The sequence below is a fragment of the Schistocerca americana genome, chromosome 7 (assembly GCF_021461395.2).
Source record: "Schistocerca americana isolate TAMUIC-IGC-003095 chromosome 7, iqSchAmer2.1, whole genome shotgun sequence".
NCBI classification, from domain to species: Eukaryota; Metazoa; Arthropoda; class Insecta; order Orthoptera; family Acrididae; genus Schistocerca; species Schistocerca americana.
Window position 1 is genome coordinate 225,450,880 of NC_060125.1, and position 26,389 is coordinate 225,477,268.

The window sequence follows — 26,389 nt, forward strand, 5'->3', positions numbered from 1 at the left end:
CATCACCAACTATAACTGTATCCGTCAGGTATGTGTCTGAAATTAGACTCAAGTTCTCTTCGAACCTTTCAGCAATTGTATCATGTAAGTTGGGTGGTTGGTAAAAGGATTCAATTATTATTTTACTCTGGTGGCCAAGAATAACCTTTACTCATACTAACTCACAGGAACCATCTATTTCCCATAGTGCTTAGAGCCATTTGAACCATCTATTTCAATTTTGCTGCAAGGTAAACTACTACTAACAGCAACAAACATGCCACTGCCAACTGTGTTTAGCCTATCCTTTCTTAACACTGATAGGTTCTTCATAAAAATTTTGGCTGAACTTATCTCCGGCTTTAGCCAGCTTTCAGTGCCTGTAACGATTTGGTCATCAGTGCTTCCTATTAGCGCTGAGAGCTCTGGTACTTTCCCAACATAGCTACGACAATATGCAACTGTTATACCGATTTTTCCTACAGTGTACGTTATTTTGAGTGTTCGACCTGCACCTTTTGAGACTGAAGCCCTTTTTTGTGTCTCCCTGAGACCCTCTAACATAAAAACCGCCCAGTCCATGCCACACTGCCCCTGCTACCCGTGTAGCCACCCCCTGCAAGTAATAGACTCCTGACTATTTGGTGGAACCCAAAACCCCACCACCCTACGGTGCAAGTCAAGGAATCTGCAGTCTACACAGTTGCAGAACTGTCTGAGCCTCTGATTCAAACCCTCCACTTGGCTCTGTACCAGAGGTCTGCAATCGGTCCTGTCGACTACGCTGCAAATGGGGAGCTCTGCTTTCATATCACAAGCAAGACTGGCAGTATTTACCATGTCTGATAGCCGCTCAAAACCAGAGAGAATCTCTTCCGATCCAAAGCGACACACATCATTAGTACCAATGTGAGGCTCCACCTGCAGTTGGCTGCACCCTGTGCTCCTCATGGCCTCTGGAAAGACCCATTCCACATCTGGAATGACTTCACCCAGTATGCCTAAAGAGTGCACATTGGCTTGCTTTCCCTTCGTGGCAGCCATGTCCCTAAGGGGTCCATAGTGTGCCAGACATTGGAGCTCCCAACTACCAATAATCTCAACCTCTATGAGGTCTCTTCAGTGAGTATGCTGTGTCAAAAATCTTCTTAGTCTGGATGGTTTTGAGCCATCTGAACGTAGGCTGTAGCTAATCAGAAACAAAATGAAACAGCCATGTAAAAAACCCTGGATCACTCATGGGATTGAAGTACCTTGTGAAAGGGAAATGTATCTTTTGGCAAGAATAAGTAGAGATCCTGCAATAGTTGCACACTAGAAAAACTACTCAAACTTACTAAGAATGTTATTAAACAATCAAGGAACATGCATATAATGTCAGAAATCCGTAATTCTGACAGCAGAATTAAGGCTACGTGGAATGTAGTGAAACGAGAGACAGGACAACTAGCCACAGAACAGGATAACCGAATGGAAGGACTATAAATGATGAGTCACAGGTAGCAACTGTGTTTAATAATCATTTCTTATATATAGTAGAAAGCCTAGAGACAAACAGTTCAAGAGAAAAATCACAGCAGTATGTTGAAAAATAACACACATAATCATATGAATGTCTTGCCAGATTCTCCTTCAGAAATTACAAAAATTATGCATTCTCTCAAAATAAAAGCTCATTGAGCTTTCTTTCCAATAGAGTATTGAAGATTTGTTCCCATATAAGAAGCCGGGTCTTTATGTAATGCATCACTGACTCAAGACATTTTTCCAGAGAGACTGAAATATGTAGTTGTTAAACCCCTTTTTCAGAGAGGTGATAAGAAAAATGTCAAAAACCATCAACCTCTTTTACTGCTGACATCATTTGCCAAACTTTTTGAGAATGTGATGTAGTCTAGAACAGCACCTCATTTTAGCAACAATAATATCCTCAACAATTTCAGAATGGTTGCTCTCCTGAAAATGCTACTTACCTGTTCACTCACCAGATTTTATAAACATTAAATAATAAGATACTGCCACTTGGTATTTTCTGTGACCTGTCTAAGGCATTTGACTGTGTGAATCACAGTATTCGCATAGATAAATTGAAGTTTTGTGGGATTGATGAACTGTCTAACCAGCGGATAATGTCATATCTAACCAGAATGGTGCAGAAAGTTGACTTAGTAATTCAGCCAATATAGTCCAGGGATATAATTCCAAGTCAGGAGAAATCTTGCATGGGGTTCCTCAAGGCTCAATCTTAGGTCCACTGTTGTTCCTGATACATGTAAACAATCTTCTGTTTAATACACAACAAACAGAATTAGTCCTTTTTGCAGATGACACTAGTATTGGAATCAGTCCAAGCATACATACAGGAACAGAAGAAGTCACAAACAAATTTCTTAAAAGTATCACTGACTGGTCTTCTGAGAATGGTTTCACCCTCAGTTTTAAGAAGACGCCAAATATGCAGTTCTGCGTATCTAGCAGTAGTATGCCAGTGAGAAGTGCAATATGTGGTAAGGAAATAATAAGAAGGGTGGAGACTTCAAAATTATTGGGTGTCCCTATCAGTGAGAATTTAAAATGACAAAAGCAAATTTTGGAACTCCTAAAACAAGTTAGCTCAACCCTATTTGCACTTACAATGATTGCAAATGATGGTGAGAGACAAATCAGTATTTTGACATAATTTGCATATTTTTATTCAATAATATCATATGGAATAATTTTCTGGAGGAACTCATCTTTAAGAAAATGAGTCTTTGTTGCTCAAATACATGCTGCAAGAATAATATATGGAGCTCACCCACAATCATCTTGTAGACATCCGTTTAAGGAGCTGGGGATTCTGACTACTGCTTCACAATGTACTTATTCCCTTATGATGTTTGTTATAAATAATCCACTACAGTTCAGAAGGAACAATGCTGTGTATAATTACACTACCATAAGGAAAAATGACATTCATTATTCCACTTTAAGGTTGTTTTTAGTGTAGAAAAGGATGCACAGTGCTGCAACCCAATGATATAAAAAGTCTGACAGACTGCAAAGTAAAATTTGAAAACAAACTAAGAAAGTTTCTCCATGACATCTCCTCCTATTCCGTAGAAGACTTCCTCTTATCATGATGTGTAAAAGGTAGTACGTAGGGGAAAAAGGAACGACCTTAGAAATGTAGAATGTAACCATATGAAAAAATTTATTTACACTGTGAGTGTATAATGACTCATTGCACAACATTATGATTTATTGTGCAAAATAATTTATGGAATGTGAATCTAACTCAAAGGGCTTTTTTTAAACACCTACTACACCTCTATCCGTGCTCCATTAGTAGCACGTAGATATATAATCTGTATTTGTAATGAAGTTGGAGTTTGTATGTCCATATGTGCAAATTTTTATGTACGACATAATGTACTCTAGAATGAGGTAATCGTAACTGCCTACTTGATTGTCAGATTGATAATCTGCTGAAGAACATACAGATTAATTCAACAGAAGCCTCTGAAACTGCATGATTGGCATGATGGCCCAATATCAAAAGCAAACTCCCAATTTCCCAGAGCTGCTTGCCCCATTTCGTGATTGTTATGTAAGTGGGAACTTCGTCACTTGATCTCCATCCATACTTGTGCAAAAATCGACATTGTATCAGTGTCACAGACTTTAGCAGTTATGCATTGTTGCATATGGCACCAACTGCCACAAGCAACATTTTGAGTTACCGTACTTGTAAAAGCAACCCGCCAATAAATAGCTCGATTATGTATCAAGCTATTACATTTTATACACTCCTGGAAATGGAAAAAAGAACACATTGACACCGGTGTGTCAGACCCACCATAATTGCTCCGGACACTGCGAGAGGGCTGTACAAGCAATGATCACACGCACGGCACAGCGGACACACCAGGAACCGCGGTGTTGGCCGTCGAATGGCGCTAGCTGCGCAGCATTTGTGCACCGCCGCCGTCAGTGTCAGCCAGTTTGCCGTGGCATACGGAGGTCCATCGCAGTCTTTAACACTGGTAGCATGCCGCGACAGCGTGGACGTGAACCGTATGTGCAGTTGACGGACTTTGAGCGAGGGCGTATAGTGGGCATGCGGGAGGCCGGGTGGACGTACCACCGAATTGCTCAACACGTGGGGCCGTGAGGTCTCCACAGTACATCGATGTTGTCGCCAGTGGTCGGCGGAAGGTGCACGTGCCCGTGGACCTGGGACCGGACCGCAGCGACGCACGGATGCACGCCAAGACCGTAGGATCCTATGCAGTGCCGTAGGGGACCGCACCGCCACTTCCCAGCAAATTAGGGACACTGTTGCTCCTGGGGTATCGGCGAGGACCATTCGCAACCGTCTCCATGAAGCTGGGCTACGGTTTCGCACACCGTTAGGCCGTCTTCCGCTCACGCCCCACTATCGTGCAGCCCGCCTCCAGTGGTGTCGCGACAGGCGTGAATGGAGGGACGAATGGAGACGTGTCGTCTTCAGCGATGAGAGTCGCTTCTGCCTTGGTGCCAATGATGGTCGTATGCGTGTTTGGCGCCGTGCAGGTGAGCGCCACAATCAGGACTGCATACGAGCGAGGCACACAGGGCCAACACCCGGCATCATGGTGTGGGGAGCGATCTCCTACACTGGCCGTACACCACTGGTGATCGTCGAGGGGACACTGAATAGTGCACGGTACATCCAAACCGTCATCGAACCCATCGTTCTACCATTCCTAGACGGGCAAGGGAACTTGCTGTTCCAACAGGACAATGCTCGTCCGCATGTATCCCGTGCCACCCAACGTGCTCTAGAAGGTGTAAGTCAACTACCCTGGCCAGCAAGATCTCCGGATCTGTCCCCCATTGAGCATGTTTGGGACTGGATGAAGCGTCGTCTCACGCGGTCTGCACGTCCAGCACGAACGCTGGTCCAACTGAGGCGCCAGGTGGAAATGGCATGGCAAACCGTTCCACAGGACTACATCCAGCATCTCTACGATCGTCTCCATGGGAGAATAGCAGCCTGCATTGCTGCGAAAGGTGGATATACACTGTACTAGTGCCGACATTGTGCATGCTCTGTTGCCTGTGTCTATGTGCCTGTGGTTCTGTCAGTGTGATCATGTGATGTATCTGACCCCAGGAATGTGTCAATAAAGTTTCCCCTTCCTGGGAGAATGAATTCACGGTGTTCTTATTTCAATTTCCAGGAGTGTATTATTATCCGCTTAACCCAGACACCCTGCTTTTATTTGTTTATGACATTGTTTAGTGTACCACCATCAAAGATCTAAACTTAGAACTTGTAAAACAATACTCACTGTTTGTTTCAATGAAACCTATAGATTCAATTTAATATGTAGATTTGGTAAAATTTGTGGATTTTATTGAAACTGACATTGAATATTCTTTTAGAAATTCTAAGTTTTTATCCGATGATGGCAGTAGCCAAAATGATATTATGGGTAACGAAATGTATTCAGCAATATACGTGGCTTTTCAAAAATCCGCAATGATTGCAGACCCGTTCAGGAAATTTATTTCCTTTATTAATAAGTGTCTAGGGTGACAAATGAAAAGACTATTTTACTCAATTTGTTGATGAACTGAAAATTCCATTTGTTACATCACAACAATTAACTGACTTGGTCTAATTTCCTCACACAGGCAAGTGCTTGCAGCAGATGCTGAACATTGTAACTCTTGCCCTCACAACTGATTGGCTTTGCCTCACCCACCTCACCATTGGAGCACCAATTTAAATGCCATCATTTCACTATGTATGAAACATAAAGAGTGCTCAACTTCTTATCAATATATGTTTGTCAATGCAACGTATTGGGTTTCATGGTACTTTCATCCCAGTTACTGGTCACCTGGAGTGCACCCAGGATCTATACTTAGGGAGAGGGGTGGGGTTTGAAAACCAGTTTAATATAAGTGGGAGGGCTGGAGGAAATGTAGCACAGATCCTTACAAAAAAAAAAAAAAAAAAAAAAAAAAAAAAAAAAAAAAAAAAAAAAACCTCATAATTATTGAGAAACTCAATTTCTTTATCACACAGATACCTAGTATTTACCATGTTCTTAACTTAGAGAGTATAGTTTTTATGAGACTTTTATACATGCAAATATTTACTGCATTAACTTTTTTACGAGTTTATTGCCATTGGGCAGCAACATGAGAAAAAACATTTGATATTGAAGATACAGCACTGCTGGAAGCTTTTAGATCATGGTGCCATCTGGTGTTTTTGGTCACAAAGAAAATAGCGAACAGCAAAATAGTTTCCAGATTTCATTGCAAATGGCTATAGATACACATCCTAAATGTAAATATTAATCAAATATCCAACTGTCGTCCAGTTGTTACTAAACTGACACATTTTTTGCGTTGCAGAGCACTATGCAAGTACTGTATTGTGTTTGTGCTGGGTATGCCCATGTTGGTCACTGAAGCATTTGATGTGATAGCATGATGGAGGACTGAACCAAAGTGCTGAATCAGTGGTATAGGTGTTGTTGTTGTTGTTGTTGTTGTTGTTGTTGTGGTCTTCAGTCCTGAGACTGGTTTGATGCAGCTCTCCATGCTACTCTATCCTGTGCAAGCTTCTTCATCTCCCAGTACCTACTGCAGCCTACATCCTTCTGAATCTGCTTAGTGTATTCATCTCTTAGTCTCCCTCTACGATTTTTACCCTCCACGCTGCCCTCCAATACTAAATTGGTGATCCCTCGATGTCTCAGAACATGTCCTACCAACCGATCCCTTCTTCTAGTCAAGTTGTGCCACAAGCTCCTCTTCTCCCCAATTCTATTCAATACCTCCTCATTAGTTATGTGATCTACCCATCTAGTCTTCAGCATTCTTCTGTAGCACCACATTTCGAAAGCTTCTATTCTCTTCTTGCCCAAACTATTTATTGTCCATGTTTCACTTCCATACATGGCTACACCCCATACAAATACTTTCAGAAACGACTTTCTGACATTTAAATCTATACTCGATGTTAACAAATTTTTCTTCTTCAGAAACGCTTTCCTTGCCATTGCCAGTCTACATTTTATACCCTCTCTACTTCGACCATCATCAGTTATTTTGCTCCCCAAATAGCAAAACTCCTTTACTACTTTAAGTGACTCATTTCCTAATCTAAATCCCTCAGCGTCACCCGACTTAATTTGACTACATTCCATTATCCTCGATTTGCTTTTGTTGGTGTTTATCTTATATCCTCCTTTCAAGACACTGTCCAATCCGTTCAACTGCTCTTCCAAGTCCTTTGCTGTCTCTGACAGAATTACAATGTCATCGGCGAACCTCAGAGTTTTTATTTCTTCTCCATGGATTTTAATACCAACTCCTAACTTTTCTTTTGTTTCCTTTACTGCTTGCTCAATATACAGATTGAATAACAGCGGTTGAAAGGCTACAACCCTGTCTCACTCCCTTCCCAACCACTGCTTCCCTTCCATACCCTTCGACTCTTATAAGTGCCATCTGGTTTCTGTACAAATTGTAAATAGCCTTTCGCTCCCTGTATTTTACCCCTGCCACCTTCAGAATTTGAAAGAGAGTATTCCAATCAACATTGTCAAAAGCTTTCTCTAAGTCCACAAATGCTAGAAATGTAGGTTTGCCTGTCCTTCTAAGATAAGTCGTAGGGTCAGTATTGCCTCACGTGTTCCAACATTTCTGCGGAATCCAAACTGATCTTCACCGAGGTTGGCTTCTACCAATTTTTCCATTTGTCTGTAAAGAATTCAGGTTAGTATTTTGAAGCTGTGACTTACTAAACTGATAGTTTGGTAATTTTCACATCTGTCAACACCTGCTTTCTTTGGGATTGGAATTATTGTATTCTTCTTGAAGTCTGAGGTATTTTGCCTGTTTCATACATCTTACTCACCAGATGGTAGAGTTTTGTCAGGACTGGTTCTCCCAAGGCTGTCAGTAGTTCTAATGGAATGTTGTCTACACCGGGGGCCTTGTTTCGACTTAGGTCTTTCAGTGCTCTGTCAAACTCTTCACGCAGTATCGTATCTCCCATTTCATCTTCATCTACATCCTCTTCCATTTCCATAATATTGTCTTCAAGTGCATTGCCCTTGTATAGACCCTCTATATACTCCTTCTACCTTTCTGCTTTGCCTTCTTTGCTTAGAACTGGGTTTCCATCAATGGTATTGATATTCATGCAAGTGGTGCTCCTTTGTCCAAAGGTCTCTTTAATTTTCCTGTAGGCAGTATCTATCTTACCCCTAGTGAGATAAGCCTCTACATCCTTACATTTGTCCTCTAGCCATCCCTCCTTACCCATTTTGCACATCCTGTCGATCTCATTTTTGAGACATTTGTATTCCCTTTTGCCTGCTTCATTTACTGCATTTTTGTATTTCCTCCTTTCATCAATTAAATTCAATATTTCTTCTGTTACCCAAGGGTTTCTACTAGCCCTCTTGTTTTTATCTACTTTATCCTCTGCTGCCTTCACTATTTCATCCCTCAAACCCGTTCTTCTTCTAATGTATTTCTTTCCCCCATTCCTGTCAATTGTTCCCTTATGCTCTGCCTGAAACCCTGTACAACCTCTGGTTCTTTCAGTTTACCCAGGTCCCATCTCCTTAAATTCCCACCTTTTTGCAGTTTCTTCAGTTTTAATCTACAGTTCGTAACCAATAGATTGTGGTCAGTGTCCACATCTGCCGCTGGAAATGTCTTACAATTTAAAACCTGGTTCCTAAATCTCTGCCTTACCATTATATAATCTATCTGATATCTTCTACTATCTCCATGGTTCTTCCATGTATACAACCTTCTTTCATGATTCTTGAACGAAGTGTTAGCTATGATTAAGTTATGCTCTGCGCAAAATTCTACCAGGCGGCTTCCTCTTTCATTTCTTAGCCCCAATCCATATTCACCTACTATGTTTCCTTCTCTCCCTTTTCCTACTCTCGAATTCCAGTCACCCATGACTATTAAATTTTCGTCTCCCTTCACTACCTGAATAATTTCTTTTATCTCATCATACATTTCATCAATTTCTTCATCATCTGCAGAGCTAGTTGGCATATAAACTTGTACTACTGTAGTAGGCATGGGCTTTGTGTCTATCTTGGCCACAATAATGCATTCACTATGCTGTTTATAGTAGCTTACCCATACTCCTATTTTTTAATTCATTATTAAACCTACTCCTGCATTACCCCTATTTGATTTTGTATTTATAACTTTGTATTCACCTGACCAAAAGTATTGTTCCTCCTGCCACCGAACTTCACTAATTCCCACTATATCTAACTTTAACCTATCCATATCCCTTTAAATTTTCCAACCTACCTGCCCGATTAAGGGATGTGATTTTCCACGCTCTGATCCGTAGAACGCCAGTTTTCTTTCTCCTGATAACGGCGTCCTCCTGAGTAGTCCCCGCCCGGAGATCCGAATAGACGTAGAACTACTGAAAGCTGGGAGACTTTTCTAAAGATGCAGGAAAAGCCTCCAAAATAATTCGCAGAAACAAACCGATCTTATGTTTCACTTATGGATATAAAACAGGACTTCAAAAATAACACCAGGAATTTTTACAAGATGTTCAAGGATAACTTATTTCATTAACAGCGACCACACTGGGTATCTGATGAGCAAGTGGAACATCAGAGACAAATAGTAAAGGAAACAACAGGATATTGGCTATTTCCGTGACCTACTCACGTGTGATCTATCAAAATAAAGATTATCATTCAAAAAACCCATGCTAAATATGGATTCAGAACACCCAACACCAAAGGCAACAGTAGCTACCATCAGATATATCCACTTCAGAGGACGACTGGCTTCTTACAAAATCAATTTTTTTCCCCCCCTCTATGTGGTGCGCAATAATTTTGGTGAATACTTTGTAAATGGTTGGAGGAGGCAGCTTTCTTGTGAAGCAGAATAATTACAAAATTGTTCTCATTTTGAAAAATTAGCTTCTTCTGCATATATTCTGTACACAGTTGTGTTATCTTCTTTTGTATATCACTATCATCTCCATGGACCTTCTTCAAGTCTTGAATGGCTGCAAACACATAATTTGGAATTATTTCTAGAAATTATTGTTTACGCTATTAATTATCTGTGTTTTTTATTCATATCTTCAACTGTGCAAATATGGAAAGTAGTCTTGAAATGGTTATAGAATTTTCTCTCTGTTGTTAGTTACTGTGGTGTCTAATAAATAAACTGATGATAAATTGGGTAATCTACTAAGGATGTATTTGTTTCTTCGTCTTCATATTCCTTTGTTTTAAGTTGGTTCACTTTTAGTATGTTTCTAAGTGCTGGTGCACTGTAGGATTCTGCTCATTCTACTTCCTTTCTCATTTGCGAAGGCAGTGATATTCAGAAATGAGAGCACTTTTGTTATTGTTAGAGGGATGTGTGTTGTGTTTTTTCCCACCAGCTCCCATCTTTCTTATTTTGAAGTAAATGAAAGTGTCTGATACAATTAGGTCCATATAGGAAATACTGAGGAATGGATATATTCAATGAAACAAGAAAGTCAAGAACCGGATATATTACATCTACTTTTATTATGTGAAACAAACAATTGAAAATCCAAGGTGGAATGTAACAATATATGAAAGGGATAGTCGCTATTCACCATATAATGAAGATCCTGACTCGCAGATAGGCGCAACAGAAAGACTGTCACAAAATAAGCTTTCGCTCAACAAGGCCTTTGTCAAAAATAGACGGTAGACACACACACACACACAAATGCAACTCTCACATACGACCCACAGTCTCTGGCAGTAGAAGCCACACTAAGAGCAGCAGCAGCAGTGGATGATGGGAGAGGCAACTGGGTGAGGGTAAGGAGGAAGCTGGGGTTGGAGGGGGGGGGGGGGGGGATAGTAGGATAGGGGTGGGGGACAGTGATGTGCTGCTGGAGAGCGTGCAGGTACAAGGTGGAGAGAGGGTAGGGTAGCTAGGTGCAGTCGGGAGGCTAGACAGAGGGCGAGGAAGAGGTGCAGGAGGGCAGGGATAGCGAAAAAGGAGAGAAGTAAAGAGAAAGAGACTGGGTGCGTTGGTGGAATAGAGGACTGTATAAGTGCTGGAATGTGACCAGGGAAGGGGCAAGATGGGTGAGGACAATGAGTAACCAAGTCGAGGCCAGGTGGGTTACAGGAACATAGGATATCTTGCAGGGAGAGTTCCCACCTGCGCAATTCAGAAAAGCTGGTGTCTGTGAGGCACAGGCTGTGAAGCGGTCATTGAAACAAAGAATGTCGTGTTGGTTGGCGTGCTCAGCAACAGGGTCGTGTAGCTGTTTCTTGGGCACAGTGGGTGTCATTTTACTTCTCTCCTTTTCTGCTACCCCTGTCCTCCGACTAACCTCCCAACTGCACCTAGTTGCCCTCCCTCTCCCCACCTCGTCCCTGCACACTGTCCAGCAGCTTATTACCACCACCCACTCCTATCCTGCTATCCCTCCCCCTCCCCACCATAGCTTCCTCCTTACCCCCACCCAGTTGCCTCTACCATCATGCACTGCTGCTGCTGCTGCTGCTGCTCATAGTGTGGCTTCAGCTGCCAAAGACTGTGGTCGTGTGTGTGTGTGTCTATATCCCATGAAGGCCTTATTGGCTGAAAGCTTAGTTTCTGCCAGTCTTTTTATAGTGCCTATCTGCGACTCAAAACCTCTGCTATATGGTGAGTAGCAACTATTCTTTTCATAATATTGTGAGAAACTGACACTTTAACCAACAGAAATCTTAGAGAGTGGTGAAGAAAAAGAGCAACAGGCAATAACTTTTAATTTTTTTGTATGTAACCTGTTCTAAGTTCAGTCATTTACTCACACACACAGAGTTTACTATTGTGATTACTGTTATTATTATTATTATTATTATTATTATCATTATCATTATGCTATATTCCCCCATTTATGGTAGTGGATGTGCCAAAGGCTGATCCAATTGTTATTGACTAGTGGTTTTTCCAGATCACATTATTTGCTCCTTGGAGGGGGGGGGGGGGGGTAAGTTCTCCAGGAATCCCTACTATCATACTGTTTTGTTTTGTTTACAAAGAGAATCTGCTTCAGGAACTACATCTGTACACTGTGTTAAGAATTCTCACTCATTCACTGTCATTTATTCTTTGTGCATGAGGAGCTTTAAATGAGCTTGGAAAATCAAGAGAAAGACCACTGGTAGAACATTATTGCTGATTATCTACTAGTTCTTGTTTAATATTGTCATGATGAAAGAAAAAGGTCCTTTTGCCACAAATTTCATTTCCTGTTACACTGTTAACAGGAGTTTTCAACTTTTGGATTTAGATAATCAAATATTTTATTCTGACATGTAAGATAAAATCTCTCTTTTCTTGTGAATCTGTTAAAAAATTACAGGTTCATCGTATAAAAAATCATTTCTGTGTCTTATATTGTAATTTTGTTAATCACATTTGATCTGAAACTGACGTTAATCATCAGCTATAAATATCATTTAGAAGAAAATGTATGGGAAAGTGCGCGTAGGAGTTCAAAGTTCATGGAAAAGAACTTTGCAACATAAGTGATTATCTACTTTGCTCAGTATTCTTGTTGCTCGCACTTGCTAAATCAATACTTTATTTATATTAGCTGCATTATACCAGGAGCTATTCTATCAGACAGTGGAGAGTGTAATTATGGTGGATAATAAGATAATAACCTGAATATGGCCTTCTAAGCACAAAATCAGTTCAAAAACAAATTAATCCTGTTGAACATCCACAGTTTGTCTCTTTCATTGATAACTATGTAATTTTTCTACTGCACAGGAGAGAAAAATCATTAACATGATAGCACCATTGTCTTCAGATCAGCATAGTGTGATTCACTTCTAAATTGGAAAAAAATCAACTAAAGATATTTCTAAATAAATTATATAAATTTTCATTACCATTAATCCCTATATATTATTTTCACTGAGAATTTTTTTAGACCAAAGATAGAAGATTGGTCTTTAAAGTGACACCAAACTAAATTATCAACAACTGCTTTGAATATTTCAATTTTCATCTGACTGATGTCTTAATTTTGCAGTTAAGGACAATAGATGTGCATGAAACAATTACTAGAGATTCAATTTTAGAGTTACACAAAATGTCAGCTTTATAGTTTTTCCAAGTAGTGCGCAATTTGTTTTCATAATACAATACACAAAACTGAAATTTGTGGACTAGATACCTAATGAGACAAAAATGCAGTCATGCATCCAGATTACAGATGGTTACTACTCACTGCATTTGTGTCATAGAATATTACTTTGTAACAGTCATGTGAAGAGTCTCTTACTTTCATAAAAGTTATCACTTACTTTTTGATGTTACCACTTCTGTTTAATTTTGCAGTACACACCTGTAAAATAATGATCAGTTCTAGTTGCATGGAATTGCTCTAGTTTTTCTGAAATTTCTTATTAATCAACAGTCATTTGAGAATTTTTGTAAGTCTGTGTCATGCATACGTGTGTACACTCAAATATTTTTATTGTTTCGTTTCATGTGTATCTCAATGCGGTTTCATCAAAGGTAAGCAGCTGACATTCATATTGCTATATTGCTGCTCTAGCTTGGAAAAAGGTCTTGTTTAATTGCCATGAAAAAACTATCAACTGCAATGTGGTGGTAGATATTGCAGTCATAGCTGTTTAAAGACCACTTACCTTTGGCTGCTTATGTGCAATCTTTGTTGGTGTCGATAACCAATTTCACCTAAATTGCATTAGTTTTCAATATGTAACAGGAATGGCTGCAAGAAGACTATGGCTTTTACAAAAGGGGCTCATATTATGCTACTCTATTGGTTAAAAGGAACAATGCTTCTGCTTTAAAAATGTGGTAACTAACAAGGGTTCTGGCTGAGAGAGTTTCATACCACAAAATTCTTCATTATACTCAACACTGAACTCTTGTATTAGCTGGGAAATAATTTTGAAAATACCTGTAGAACTCGGACACAAAGTTACATGAGTAATAAATAGGGGAAAGAAGTGGGATTGAGGGGGGGGGGGGGGGGGGGGGGCAGGTTTGGGGCATGCAAGAGGAGGACAGATTTAGCTTTTCACTACTCGGGCAGAAGTTGTGGAATAGGTAGTTATTATTTTAGAGAACCCAGTTGATAAAGTACAGCAATGTTAACTTACACTGATTCATGAAGTAACAAAATACTTATAGATAATGTATTGGACCATGTTATTTTCATAGTTGACCACATTTTTCCGGCATTTTAAGGTGTAGGGACTTCACCCTTAGACCTCTCCATCATGTCATTGTTTGGGGGGGGGGGGGGCGGGGGCATTTTGTCCACTATGGTGTGATGCATTATAATGCTGGAATGTATTGTTTGTAGAGAATTAGAATTACAAAAAGAGATACAGACAGTCCCCAAGTGGCTTTTTAGGGACACACCAACTTGATTTGAGTAAGTATATTTGTTGGTAAGATATGTCCCATGAGAAAATGCCCTGTATATGTATGGATCCTCACTAGTCAACTCAGTACCTCCTTTTTGTACCCTATGTGAGACTAGCCATCTTCAGATATTATAACACATCTGACAAAGGCACATTTTATGGACCTCAAGAGCCATAAGTGGTTTCATGGGACTAAGGAAACCAATGAATCATGTTCCGTAGAATACATGCCATACATTCTGCATTCAGTTCTGAGACCCCATTGAAGTTTCATGCACAAAACAGGATTGTTTCTAATGCTGCTCACTGAGAGGGTTCAACAGTAAGCATTAACTTGGCAGTAGTTATAATTTGAAAAGTTACAATGCATTCTTCATGGTGAGCATAATCTATTTAGTGCTTCATACTGTCAGGACAAATATTTTTGATTCATTTCAAAACTCTAATTGTTAGTGAAGTAATAAAATCTAAATTAACTATTGCTCTGCACAAAAATGTAGACTTAAGAATCAGCATATGGTTTATTGTTTTTCCATGTACACGTTTGTTTTATTATGCAAGAGGGAGTCTGTCAGAAAGTTTTGTTCCGGTGCAGAGTCTGGCGCATGTTGGAAGGCATATTTGGTTAAAAATCGATTTTTTCCCTTAAATACAGCTCAGTTTTGACTTGAATGAAATTATGAAGTTATGAGTTTCATATTCAGGGTCATATTTACCGACAGTTATACAGCATGTACACATTGATTCGCTGTTTATGTGTAGTTCTGTGTGATAGGACTATCTGTTAACAGAGTCAGTCATCTTATTAAACTTCATGGAAATAATGTTTTGTATTTTCTTGGAAACAAATGTCTTCTGTTATTCAACAATGGAAAGTGCAGAGTGGACTATGACAATATTATGAAAATGATGTTTGCTACTCACCATACAGTGCAGATAGGCACAACAAAAAGACTGGCAGAGGCCTCAGGAGCCAGAGACTGTGGTCATGTGTGTGCGGAGGGGGGGTTGTTTCCAATGAAGGCCTTGTTGGCCGAAGAAAGCTTACTTTCTGCCAGTCTTTTTGTTGTGCGTATCTGTGGCTCAGCATCTGGTGAGTAGCAACTATCCATTTCATAATATTGTCTTCTGTTATTCAGATAAATTGTTTGCGTAAAGACTATGGGCTCTGGTATTTGGCCTGTATATTCTACAAACATTCCCCACATAATGAATTGAGTGCTATGGTCACATTCATTGACTGCGACACTACTTATTATACTTCTATGTTCATGTGACGAGAGGAGAATTTATACGAGAGGCAAAGTGTAGTCAGTAAAGTTTAACATATGCATTCATTGCTTGTATTATCAGTATTGACACTTTCTGTAAAGGAATAACATTAAGACTTCAATCAAGTAATACTACTAAAAATGAATGTTTTTTAAAATGTATCGGAAGTGTCGGTTGAATTCTTGAAAACTGAACAGCTTGAATTTTTTAAACTTTTTATAATTTTTTCAAAATTTAATTTAAATTTTGTCACAGTGTAGGCATGATAGTAAGCCACCTAGGCTGCCTACAGTAGATATGAACAAACTACTTAGAGGTACATATTTGCATCCTTAACTCAAGCTGTTCGTTATTATGTTGATGAAGCCATCTCATCATGCCTATTCTGTTGCTTTTGTTTTGCAAACATATACTGAAGGTTTGTGCATGGTGAATGAATTATTCATTTGCATGGTAGAAGTGAAATACAAATGCAAGTGATTCACTGCCTTTTTGTGAATCTTTCAGGCACTGGAAAGTTTTATTTCATTTTTGTCGCATTCCACAATATTAGTTGATTGTGACATGGGTGGTGGCATGCCACATACTCATGTGAGGAATTCATACTCCACAGTAAACTGTGATTGACCTGTGAACAAGAATACTGCCCCACTTTTCATAGGCTCACTCATTACAACACCAACTGTGGTTCCTTCTTGTGAAGGCACAGGTAACTGAGCTTCCAGAGGGATGTGTGACTGAGAGGCTGCCAAAAGGTCAGGCCAGAGCAAGAATTTTGTTAGATGCCTTCAGGCACTTGAAACAAGAAAATAGCACAGACATTATTTTGTAGCCCATAGTTGACTGCGTGAAGGCTGTCATTGAGTGTTTCCTTACTCCTAGATTTTTTCCCACATCCACAAAATAGCAGTGTATGTGGCAATCGACTCAAGGTCTCCTTAACTATGATATGGCCAATCTGTAGTCTCCCAGTGATCCAACTATATGTAATGTCATCTAAATAAGTTTAATGTTCCAACCTGATTGCTTACCAAATTGTATACACCAGATTCTTACAGCAAACAGTCAAAACTACTAATATAAGATCTGTGCAGGTGCACTAATTAACCCATGTTCTGCCAATCTACTCTTCACACATTCATCACGATGAACTGTTTTCTATCTTTATTTATTTTTGTCGTCTGGATTCCATGACTTGTAGATGCAAATGTTTTGCAAATCCATTGTGTCTCAACTTCTGACTGGAAAAAGAATGAGAAGGTAAATATGTACCCATTATCAGGCATTTCCACTCTACCATCTAATGTTCTAGCATTTCTATTTGTTTTAGATATTTCCTAAATTTCGCCGTCTCTGTCTTGTTTTTGACTTCACCAACACGCAAATGTAAGTAATGTCCCTAATTATCATTTTTTACCTCTTATGTTTAAGTAAAGTACCACCATATAGTTCTGTTTTGTGTTCTATTCTTCTGAAGTGGCTACACCAACGTGTTTTACTTCGTTAGTTAACGTTGACCAGTAATGGTATATTGATGTTCCACAGTTCTGCAAGGTATTTCTTGTATCATCATTCGTATGAATCTCACACTTGCCATCTACATTTTTTTCTCTATTTAAGGTCTGGGTTACACAACTATCTGTGACACAGTGCTTAGATTATTTTTTACTGTTTATTTCTAAGGTGTAAATTTCTCAACTGTAAGTATCCCGGAATACTATCTCAATAACCAGCTATGCTCATTACCATCGCATCATATTTGATGAGTATGAATCAGTGGTCAGTAACTACTTCAGTCCAGGAATTAACATTAATTTAATTGCTTCTGTGAAAAACTTCAGGAAGAGTTTCTCTTGAAATAGCATCCCTTTCTTCACCATATCACAATTTTTAAGTGTCCGTGTATTCACTTTTTTGTTGATACTCCCTACACTGTTCTGCAGTGCCGACCTCTTTGCCTGATTACAGCATCAGACTGTGTTTGACATTTTGGGAGGTGTGTGTAGACTCTTGTTATATTCATCATAATTTCCCACTTCTACCTCCACAATTAAAAGGTGAAACTCTTGTTATATTCATCATAATTTCCAATTTCTACCTCCACAATTAAAAGGTGAAATCACATTTGACTTGCCATGGCAGAGCAAGCAGTAAAACTACTGGATGTTACCTTATTGGACAGTATGAATGGATTTTAGATTTTGTGCATGTGCTTAATGTAACACTTCACTGATTTCCACTAACCTACTCTGCCCCCCCCCCCCCCCCCCAAAAAAAAGTCTTACATTTCAACAGAACTTGTTTTATTGCACTAACAGGTGGTTAAGCTATTTATCTGTTGTCTTTTAATGGTACAAGTGTTGGAAGTAGGAGAGTGCTTTCAATGCAACAGCATATCAATGCATTCTTTGAAAGCTTGTGCATTATTCATGAATAATGGGAAATGCATGTATGTATTAGTGTTTTAGATGTCCCTACTGAAATCAGGTGGGGATAGGCTTTTCTTTTTTTAATGTGTACTGTGATTATTGGTTTACAGGCTTCAGAATATATATATATATATATATATATATATATATATATATATATATATATATATATATATAATAGAGGGAAACATTCCACGTGGGAAAAATATATCTAAAAAGAAAGATGATGAAACTTACCAAACAAAAGCGCTGGCAGGTCGATAGACACACAAACAAACACAAACATACACACAAAATTCTAGCTTTCGCAACCAATGGTTGCCTCGTCAGGAAAGAGGGAAGGAGAAGGAAAGACAAAAGGATATGGGTTTTAAGGGAGAGGGTAAGGAGTCATTCCAATCCCGGGAGCGGAAAGACTTACCTTAGGGGGAAAAAAGGACAGGTATACACTCGCACACACACACATATCCATCCACACATACACAGACACAAGCAGACATTTTCTGTGTCTGCTTGTGTCTGTGTATGTGTGGATGGATATGTGTGTGTGTGCGAGTGTATACCTGTCCTTTTTTCCCCCTAAGGTAAGTCTTTCCGCTCCCGGGATTGGAATGACTCCTTACCCTCTCCCTTAAAACCCATATCCTTTTGTCTTTCCTTCTCCTTCCCTCTTTCCTGACGAGGCAACCATTGGTTGCGAAAGCTAGAATTTTGTGTGTATGTTTGTGTTTGTTTGTGTGTCTATCGACCTGCCAGCGCTTTTGTTTGGTAAGTTTCATCATCTTTCTTTTTTTATATATATATATATATACATATATATATATATATATATATATATATATATATATATATAAAAACAAAGATGATGTGACTTACCAAACGAAAGCGCTGGCATGTTGATAGAGACACAAACATACACACAAAATTCAAGCTTTCGCAACCAACGGTTCCTTCATCAGGAAAGAGGAAAGGAGAGGGAAAGATGAAAGGATGTGGGTTTTAAGGGAGAGGGTAAGGAGTCATTCCAATCCCGGCAGCGGAAAGACTTACCTTAAGGGGAAAAAAGGACAGGTATTCACTCGCGCGCTCACACACACACACACACACATCCATCCGCACATACACAGACACAAGCAGACATTTGTAAAGGAAAACTCTTTGCCTTTACAAATGTCTGCTTGTGTCTGTGTATATGCGGATGGATATGTGTGTATGCGTGCGCGCGCGAGTGTACACCTGTCCTTTTTTCTCCCTAAGGTAAGTCTTTCTGCTCCCGGGATTGGAATGACTCCTTACCCTCTCCCTTAAAACCCGCATCCTTTCGTCTTTCCCTCTCCTTCCCTCTTTCCTGATGAAGCAACCGTTGGTTGCGAAAGCTTGAATTTTGTGTGTATGTTTGTGTTTGTTTGTGTGTCTATCAACATGCCAGTGCTTTTATTTGGTCAGTCACATCATCTTTGTTTTCAGATATATTTTTCCCACGTGTGGGGGGGGGGGGGGGGGGGGGGTTTTGCATAAGTATATGTCTGTGTGTTTTGGTGGCAGCAAAAACAAAGCAAGAGAAGTGTAACAGAGAACAGTTATTTTTAAAACAAAAGAAATTATTGCCAGTCACAATGGTATGACTTGAATAAGTTAGAAAAATAATGCATGTTACAGAATATCCAGAAAAGTGAATAGGTTTGTGTTTCTATTTAAGAATCCATTCTTACACTCCTGTTCTCTATTAAAAATGTGATTACTGGGCTTTATTAGAGTACTTAAAGTGAGATGCTGTATTTGTCCTTGCATTCTATCCCTTTTTTTCTCTTTTTTATCAACTGCCAAACTAGGATCAGGCTTGTTAGTTTCATTTTGATACATGCTTACATTATGCACAAAGTGTTGAGGCTTACATTATCAGTGTTTGGCTGATGTCCTGTAACCCTACCAGTGTATAGTATACTGCTTTATAATAGATAAGTTCTTACTATATTGAAGTGTTGGAGTCATGAAAAACTTGTAGTGAATGTATAACAAAATGTCAGTTCTTTATTTACATGCAACTGTTGTGTTGTGTGGGCTCTATGTAATTCAAAATTTGTTTTGTTGGGTTACGCATTTAAAACCAGTCACCATGTCAAAAGATCAATTCAAATGTTATGTTATGTGGGTTTGCTTATCCGTATCATTTCTGTGTAATTTACAGACTGTTTAGTGGTATGTGGAAGTAGTACGTGGCTGGTATCTCTCTTGTATTGAAACAAAGATCTGACCATAATAAATTTGTCTGTAAGCATGATTTCCCTCTAAAGAAAGGCAATGAAGTCTCTCTCTCTCTCTCTCTCTCTCTCTCTCTCTCTCTCTCTCTCTCCGCCCCCTCCTCCCCCCCCTCCCCCCTCCCCCTCTCCCTCCCTCCGCCCCATGTGTGCGTGTGAGGAGGAGGGACAGCGGCGATGTGTGCTTCCATGTCTTTGTATATGTTGTTAAATTTTTATTAGTTGTTAGGCTATGGATTGTTAAAGAAGGAACAAAAAATATTTGAGCAGGTGACTGATTTAGTTTGGTTTGATTTGATTTAACCAGGTAGATAAAACAACGGTGGTCCTAGCACCCTGTTGCCTGCACTGAGACTGAGTTTATTATGTAGTATCTCTCTGCCATTCTAGAAAAGACAACCAGCACACTTAAAGAGTTGTAGGAGTATTTTTAATACATCTTTGCTTGCCACAGTTTCTTCATGAATTATGGCTAAAATATTTTGTCTTTTGGCTTCCAGTGCATCACATTGAAAGATTAAATGTAATGTGTTTCGTCCCCCATAACATATAGACTGCACTTAGAGCTCCTTTCTCTATAGCCATCATGTGCAGGTGTTTCCTGAAGTTTCCAGGCGAGTTATTAGACCTAATGAGAGTTTAATATGCCTGCTGTTCAAGCCCAGGATTACAGAACTTCTTTTAAAACATGATTTTGGCATTTTGCTTGTCATGATTGTTTTTGGGTTTTAGTCCACTGTTCTAATGTACCTCCTGATCTGGCCATTTAATTTAGATTTTACTTTTGCCTTAATGATGGCTGAGGTAAGTTCCGGTCCAACTGACTGAGTCATAGTGCATGCCCTGGCCATCCTAACAGCTTGTTCATAACCACTAATTCCGAGTGACTAGGAACCCACAGCAAGTTTACACTGTTGCTTTACCCTAGCCTCACAAAAATTTCATGATGTTCTGCAGTGATACTTTATCTTATTCCAGGGGCTGACACAGATTTCACAGCTACTTGACTGTCTGAATGAATGTAGATGTTACAATCCTTGTAATGCCTATGTAGATTTTCCTCTGTGCATACTCTGATTGTGAATACCACAGCAGCCTCCTTAGTGAGACTGTACTCTTCAGTTGAGGCTGCACACTGTGTACCCCACCTCCAGCACTTTCACCCATTATTGACCCGTCAGTAAACCAGACTACATCAGCTGAACAGTATTGTGGTTCACCCTTCCATGCTCCCTGCTCCCTATGGTTACATAGAAAGGTTTATTGAAGCAGCTGTAAGTTATTGTATAGTCAGCTGGCATTTCCCAGACCACTGCTATGTTTACCACTTTCATTATATTAGTGTGGGATTCTGGAAATCCTAAAGATCTCTACTGCAGCTTTCATTGTAACCCAGTGATGTAATTGGAGAAGGGGGGCGCATGTGTAGTGTTGTATCCAACTCGGCGGTGGGAGTGTTGCTAATTCCACTCATTATTACTAGGTAGGCCAATCTCTACATCTTCCTGAGCTCCTTAGCAGCCAGCTTTTTTGCTATTGTATTCCACCACATTGTAGCCCCATAAGTTTTCTTTTTGTGATGGTGCTTGTAAGTTTCACATTCTGGGCTACTCCTAAGTACTTCTCTGACTCCCTCTACTGATGGAATTTCGTCGAAGAGCTGAAGATTCCAGTACTTGTTCTGGAGAAGCTATCTCAAGAATGATACTAACCCTTGAATCCTGTTTCCTACACCAATTTTACACAATACTCATAGCACAGTGTGCCAATATTCTAACAGTTCTTGCAATCTTACCAAATATTACTTTGACTAAATCGTCTGCATATCCTTGGCAAAAATAGTCCAGCATTTAGGTTCTTAATGAGTCCATTCACCACTAGGTTCCCTGGTAGCAGAGACAAGATCCCATCTTGCAAATGCCCTCTAGTGGTATTTATCACCAGTTTGACATCTATCATGGTGGCTTTGACCTTTTTTCTTCTCATCACTGTCTTAATCCACCTATTCTACCTAGATATGGTGGTCTTAATGTCATGCCCTTCCATGACTTTTACCATAGGTTCAAAGCTTGTATTGCTGCGAGCCCTCACAGTATTCAGGATTATGCAGAGTGTCATTCCCTGGAAATGTAGTGCTTTTGCAACAAGTTGATGAAGTGCTGTTTTGTGTGATTTGTCTGTTTAGTATGAGTGTTGGTTTTTATTTAGAGAAACTTCAGTTCACCTTCTTTCTGCAACGTGCATGCTAACCAGTTTTTCTTATGTCTTTAGATGAAAGGAGAACAGATTGATTAGTCTCATGTCCTTAGCCTTGTATGATCATTCTGCCTGGCTCCATACTGGAAACAACTTCCACTGTTCTCCAAGTATTAACAATGACAACTGCACCAAAACTGACTCTTAAACAGTCTGCATAAGAGTGTGATTAATCACTCTCCTGCTTGTTGCAACAAAGACCTGGTGACTTGAATAGTTGAAACATTCCCATTGTCCACTAGATTTTGTTGAACTCCATATATTCCTTACCAGATTCTCAGTTCTACTATTGGTTACTTGTTAACCAGTACCTCACAAGGACTGGATCTTGATCTGAATCATCTGGCAGAGCGCATTGTCAGAAGTGAGTCTTTTAGGAATACTTTCTGCCTCTCATGTGCTGACTCTTTATACTCACCATCCTCCCTCCTTAGTGTTGCTCCAGGGTTTATTGGTATCCTACTTAGAATCTTGTGTGAAGTCTGGCTCTGGCAGTTGCAGATACATTTTGTATGTACTCACAGACCATTTATTTATGCAGTTGCTAATCACATCTTTACAACTTAAAATGGCACTAGCTATGTTTGTAAACATAATTAGGATTACTGCAGTAGAAAAGATGGTATCAGCTTCCCAAACATGCCATAATTATGGCCCAATGCTTCACAATTTGAGTTGGATTTTTAATTTGCTAGTAGTCTCTTCAGTAAAATGTTCTTGAGGAATTTACAGACATTTAGGTTATAGTGAATATGTGATATTCTAAATTTTCACACCCTTTTGAGATTACGATCTTTCCACGAGAACTGTAATCTGTGTGTTTCCTCTCATACGTTCAATCTATAGTATTTATCAGAAAACCAAAACTGAAAAACCAATATGTGACTTGTAAAAGATACTTGTTAACAGTAATGGAATATTCCTCAACTTGAGAGTGTAGCAGTCAGTCTGTACAAATGAAAAAAATATATATTAGAAAATTGCTATAGTTTACTATTTGGAACTAATACCTAACAATAATTGTGAAGAGATGCTTTTCTTTGTCTTTTGCAGAAGGAGAGCCAAGTTTACCAAGATGCAAAAACTTTAGAAGAATTTTTTGATAGCCTATTGCAGAAGTGGCTTCCTCAGTATGCATATGATACAACAGCAGGCTCTGATGATGACTGCATATCTCCACCTCAGAAGAGACAACGACGAATAGTATCAGATTGATTGCTCGCTGAGCATGTTATATATAGTTTTCAGCTTGATCACACCTACAGCAGGGCCCTCCAAAAACGTGATTTCTAATAATATAAACTGCTGAATGGTTTACTAATAAGATGGAATGCAAGATGGTATAGGAGACTTCCATTGAATCATGCAGTCAGATCTTAGCCATTTTAGTGAATTTGTTGAACACTAAAACTTGGGCATTTCATTTTTGACCAATCTGAATTTGCTCAGTAGTGATATTGATATCAGTGACTACTTTTAAAGTATTGTAGCAATACCATTTTATGTTTTAAAAAAAGCGCTTATGTGTATTTTCTCCCTGATTCTATTCTGATGGTACTGCTGTAATAGCTCCATTGGTCAGTTGTTATGTGTATGTAAAATGTCGTTAATGTGAAACAGTTTGTTTGTATGTTAAATTTAATTGGGAGTTGTACACTCGATTGTTCCATAGTTCCCTCACTCCCCAACTTACACGGTGTAGAATATGTTTCAAGAAGCATTATATATTCCCTGTCGCTGTTGACTGACTATGAAGTGATGTACTACCAATGTTAAACAATTTGTCCGTGTTATAGTATAACTTGTATGATAATTGAAATATGTCTTGCCATCTGGAGTTCTCTGTTGGAATATACTTCTGTAATATTTGTAGGAAATAGCACTCTGCAAATAAATGAATCTCGTACAAATTTTTTTTCCAAACCACTATCACTATGGTGGTTATTTATGTGCATTTGTGCATGTTGTAATGTATATAATGTAAGGACATTGATGGCTACCATCCCAGCACGTTTTAGCATTGCCCTCCTACCCTGAGCTACGTTAAAGCTAAGTGCTTTGAACATTGCAATACAGTAAATCTTTTTTGTTAGTGTCTCATTCAAAATTGTACTATTTGTTCTTCACAGATTGATAACAAATTGTTTTTAAAACATATTGTGATACTTTTAAGTGAAGTATGTTTTGTTGTTGCCTATTTCTTTTATACAATAGGCTTTCATAGGAGTAGTAGTGTCCTTTGTTAATCCCTAAAGCAATAAGTATAAATAACATGAAACTGAAAATATACAAGAGATTACATAATCTGTCAGTAAGCGTAGGTTCAGTGGATTTGTATGAAGTAGATTCAGTAATGACAAAGGTAACATATATAAACTGTTTGTGTGCAAGGTATTCAGCACACAAAACATGGCATCGTAATTGCATTATATAGTGGCTTTTAGAAAAATTGTATCAAGAGTAGAGTAATGGCTCATTTTTCATGAAGTGTATCACTTTTTGGAGAGTTGCTGTAATGGCAAGAATTATGTTACAGCAGCTATATTATTATATTTTCAAAGATAACAGTATACAAAATCATATGTTAAAGAGATTAGTTTGTTTAACTGTAGCATTGTATATAGATAAATTGTTTTGCTGTCATGCTACTGTTACAGAATTGTGTGATATTAATTTTGGAAATGGTCCACATATGTTTATCATTTCACAGTGAACAATTTTTGTATAGATGACATATATACAGTACTGTATGCCAGTTTTAAAGCATATAGGTTTCTGAGTTACAGATTTGTAACGTAATCAGTGTTGCAGTTCATACGGTAGTTCTAGAAGTATCTTAAAAGTAGCAACACTTTCAGTAGCATGTTATATAGTATCCTTGTGGCTTTAGACGATAACATAATTTATTCATTTTGTTAGCTCACTTGTATATCATTACTTATAATGGGAAAGAGGTTCTTACTGTTCTCCCTGTGAATCAGAGTCTAGATCAGAATGAAATATACTTTTAATCTTTGATTTCTTGTACAAAGGAAAATAACATTTGTCGTGTTATTCAAATGAGATAAGAAACAGTTGTTTCTTGTTATGGGCTGCACACAGTGTTTAATTTTGTGCATTTTGCATCAGTAAGAAAGTGTTAGACGAAGAACACCCATTATCGTACAGCGCTCCCAGTTTCCACTACAGGATCTTCAGTATGAAGATGTTATACATCATCATGTCTGCTGCATGTACACAGGATTAAATTGTATGGAAACTGTAGTACTTACATAAATGTGAATATAGAATTCTTAGTCAGTTGTCACTGCCAGTTAACTTATATGATCACATCGAGTGATCCATTAAGTCGTGAAACAAAGAAATTGTAGTATGTTACTTTCATAGAGGAAAGTTTATTTCTCTGAGATGTTTGATTTATAATTGCTGTCCTGACCAGTAAAATATAAGTCATATGTTTCTTACCAGTCTCTTTTTTATTATTCATTTACTGTTGTAATAGACCAGAGTTGTCCCATTTCCAAACTTTCACAGACCCCACCTCTACAACCTGATCCAGCCCCTACCTTTGTGAAGACTTACACAGCCAAAGGAAGAGCCACTTTTTGATTATAACATATCCATCAATGCCTTTACAAATTCTTTTCAGCTTCCTGCATTGACAGAATGGCAACTGCCCCAGCATTACTAGTAATACTAAATGGCTGTAGACACTCTGTAATAACAACAGACAATTTTGTTTTGC

The 26,389-nt window shown here is 38.9% G+C and overlaps 1 protein-coding gene across 2 annotated transcripts in view; it reads left to right on the forward strand.

Moving 5' to 3' along the window:
* LOC124621934 (E3 ubiquitin-protein ligase TRIM33) overlaps window positions 1–26,111 on the forward strand; it is a 131,610-nt gene extending 105,499 nt beyond the window's left edge. Inside the window, exon 15 of one of the 2 annotated variants that reach the window (XM_047147442.1) lies at window positions 23,698–26,111. In XM_047147442.1, coding sequence (XP_047003398.1) covers window positions 23,698–23,859 — 162 coding nt within the window. In that variant the 3' untranslated portion in view covers window positions 23,860–26,111. The remainder of the gene's footprint in view (window positions 1–23,697) is intronic. The other variant, XM_047147443.1, reaches the window with a different exon arrangement.
* Window positions 26,112–26,389: the final 278 nt, after the last annotated feature.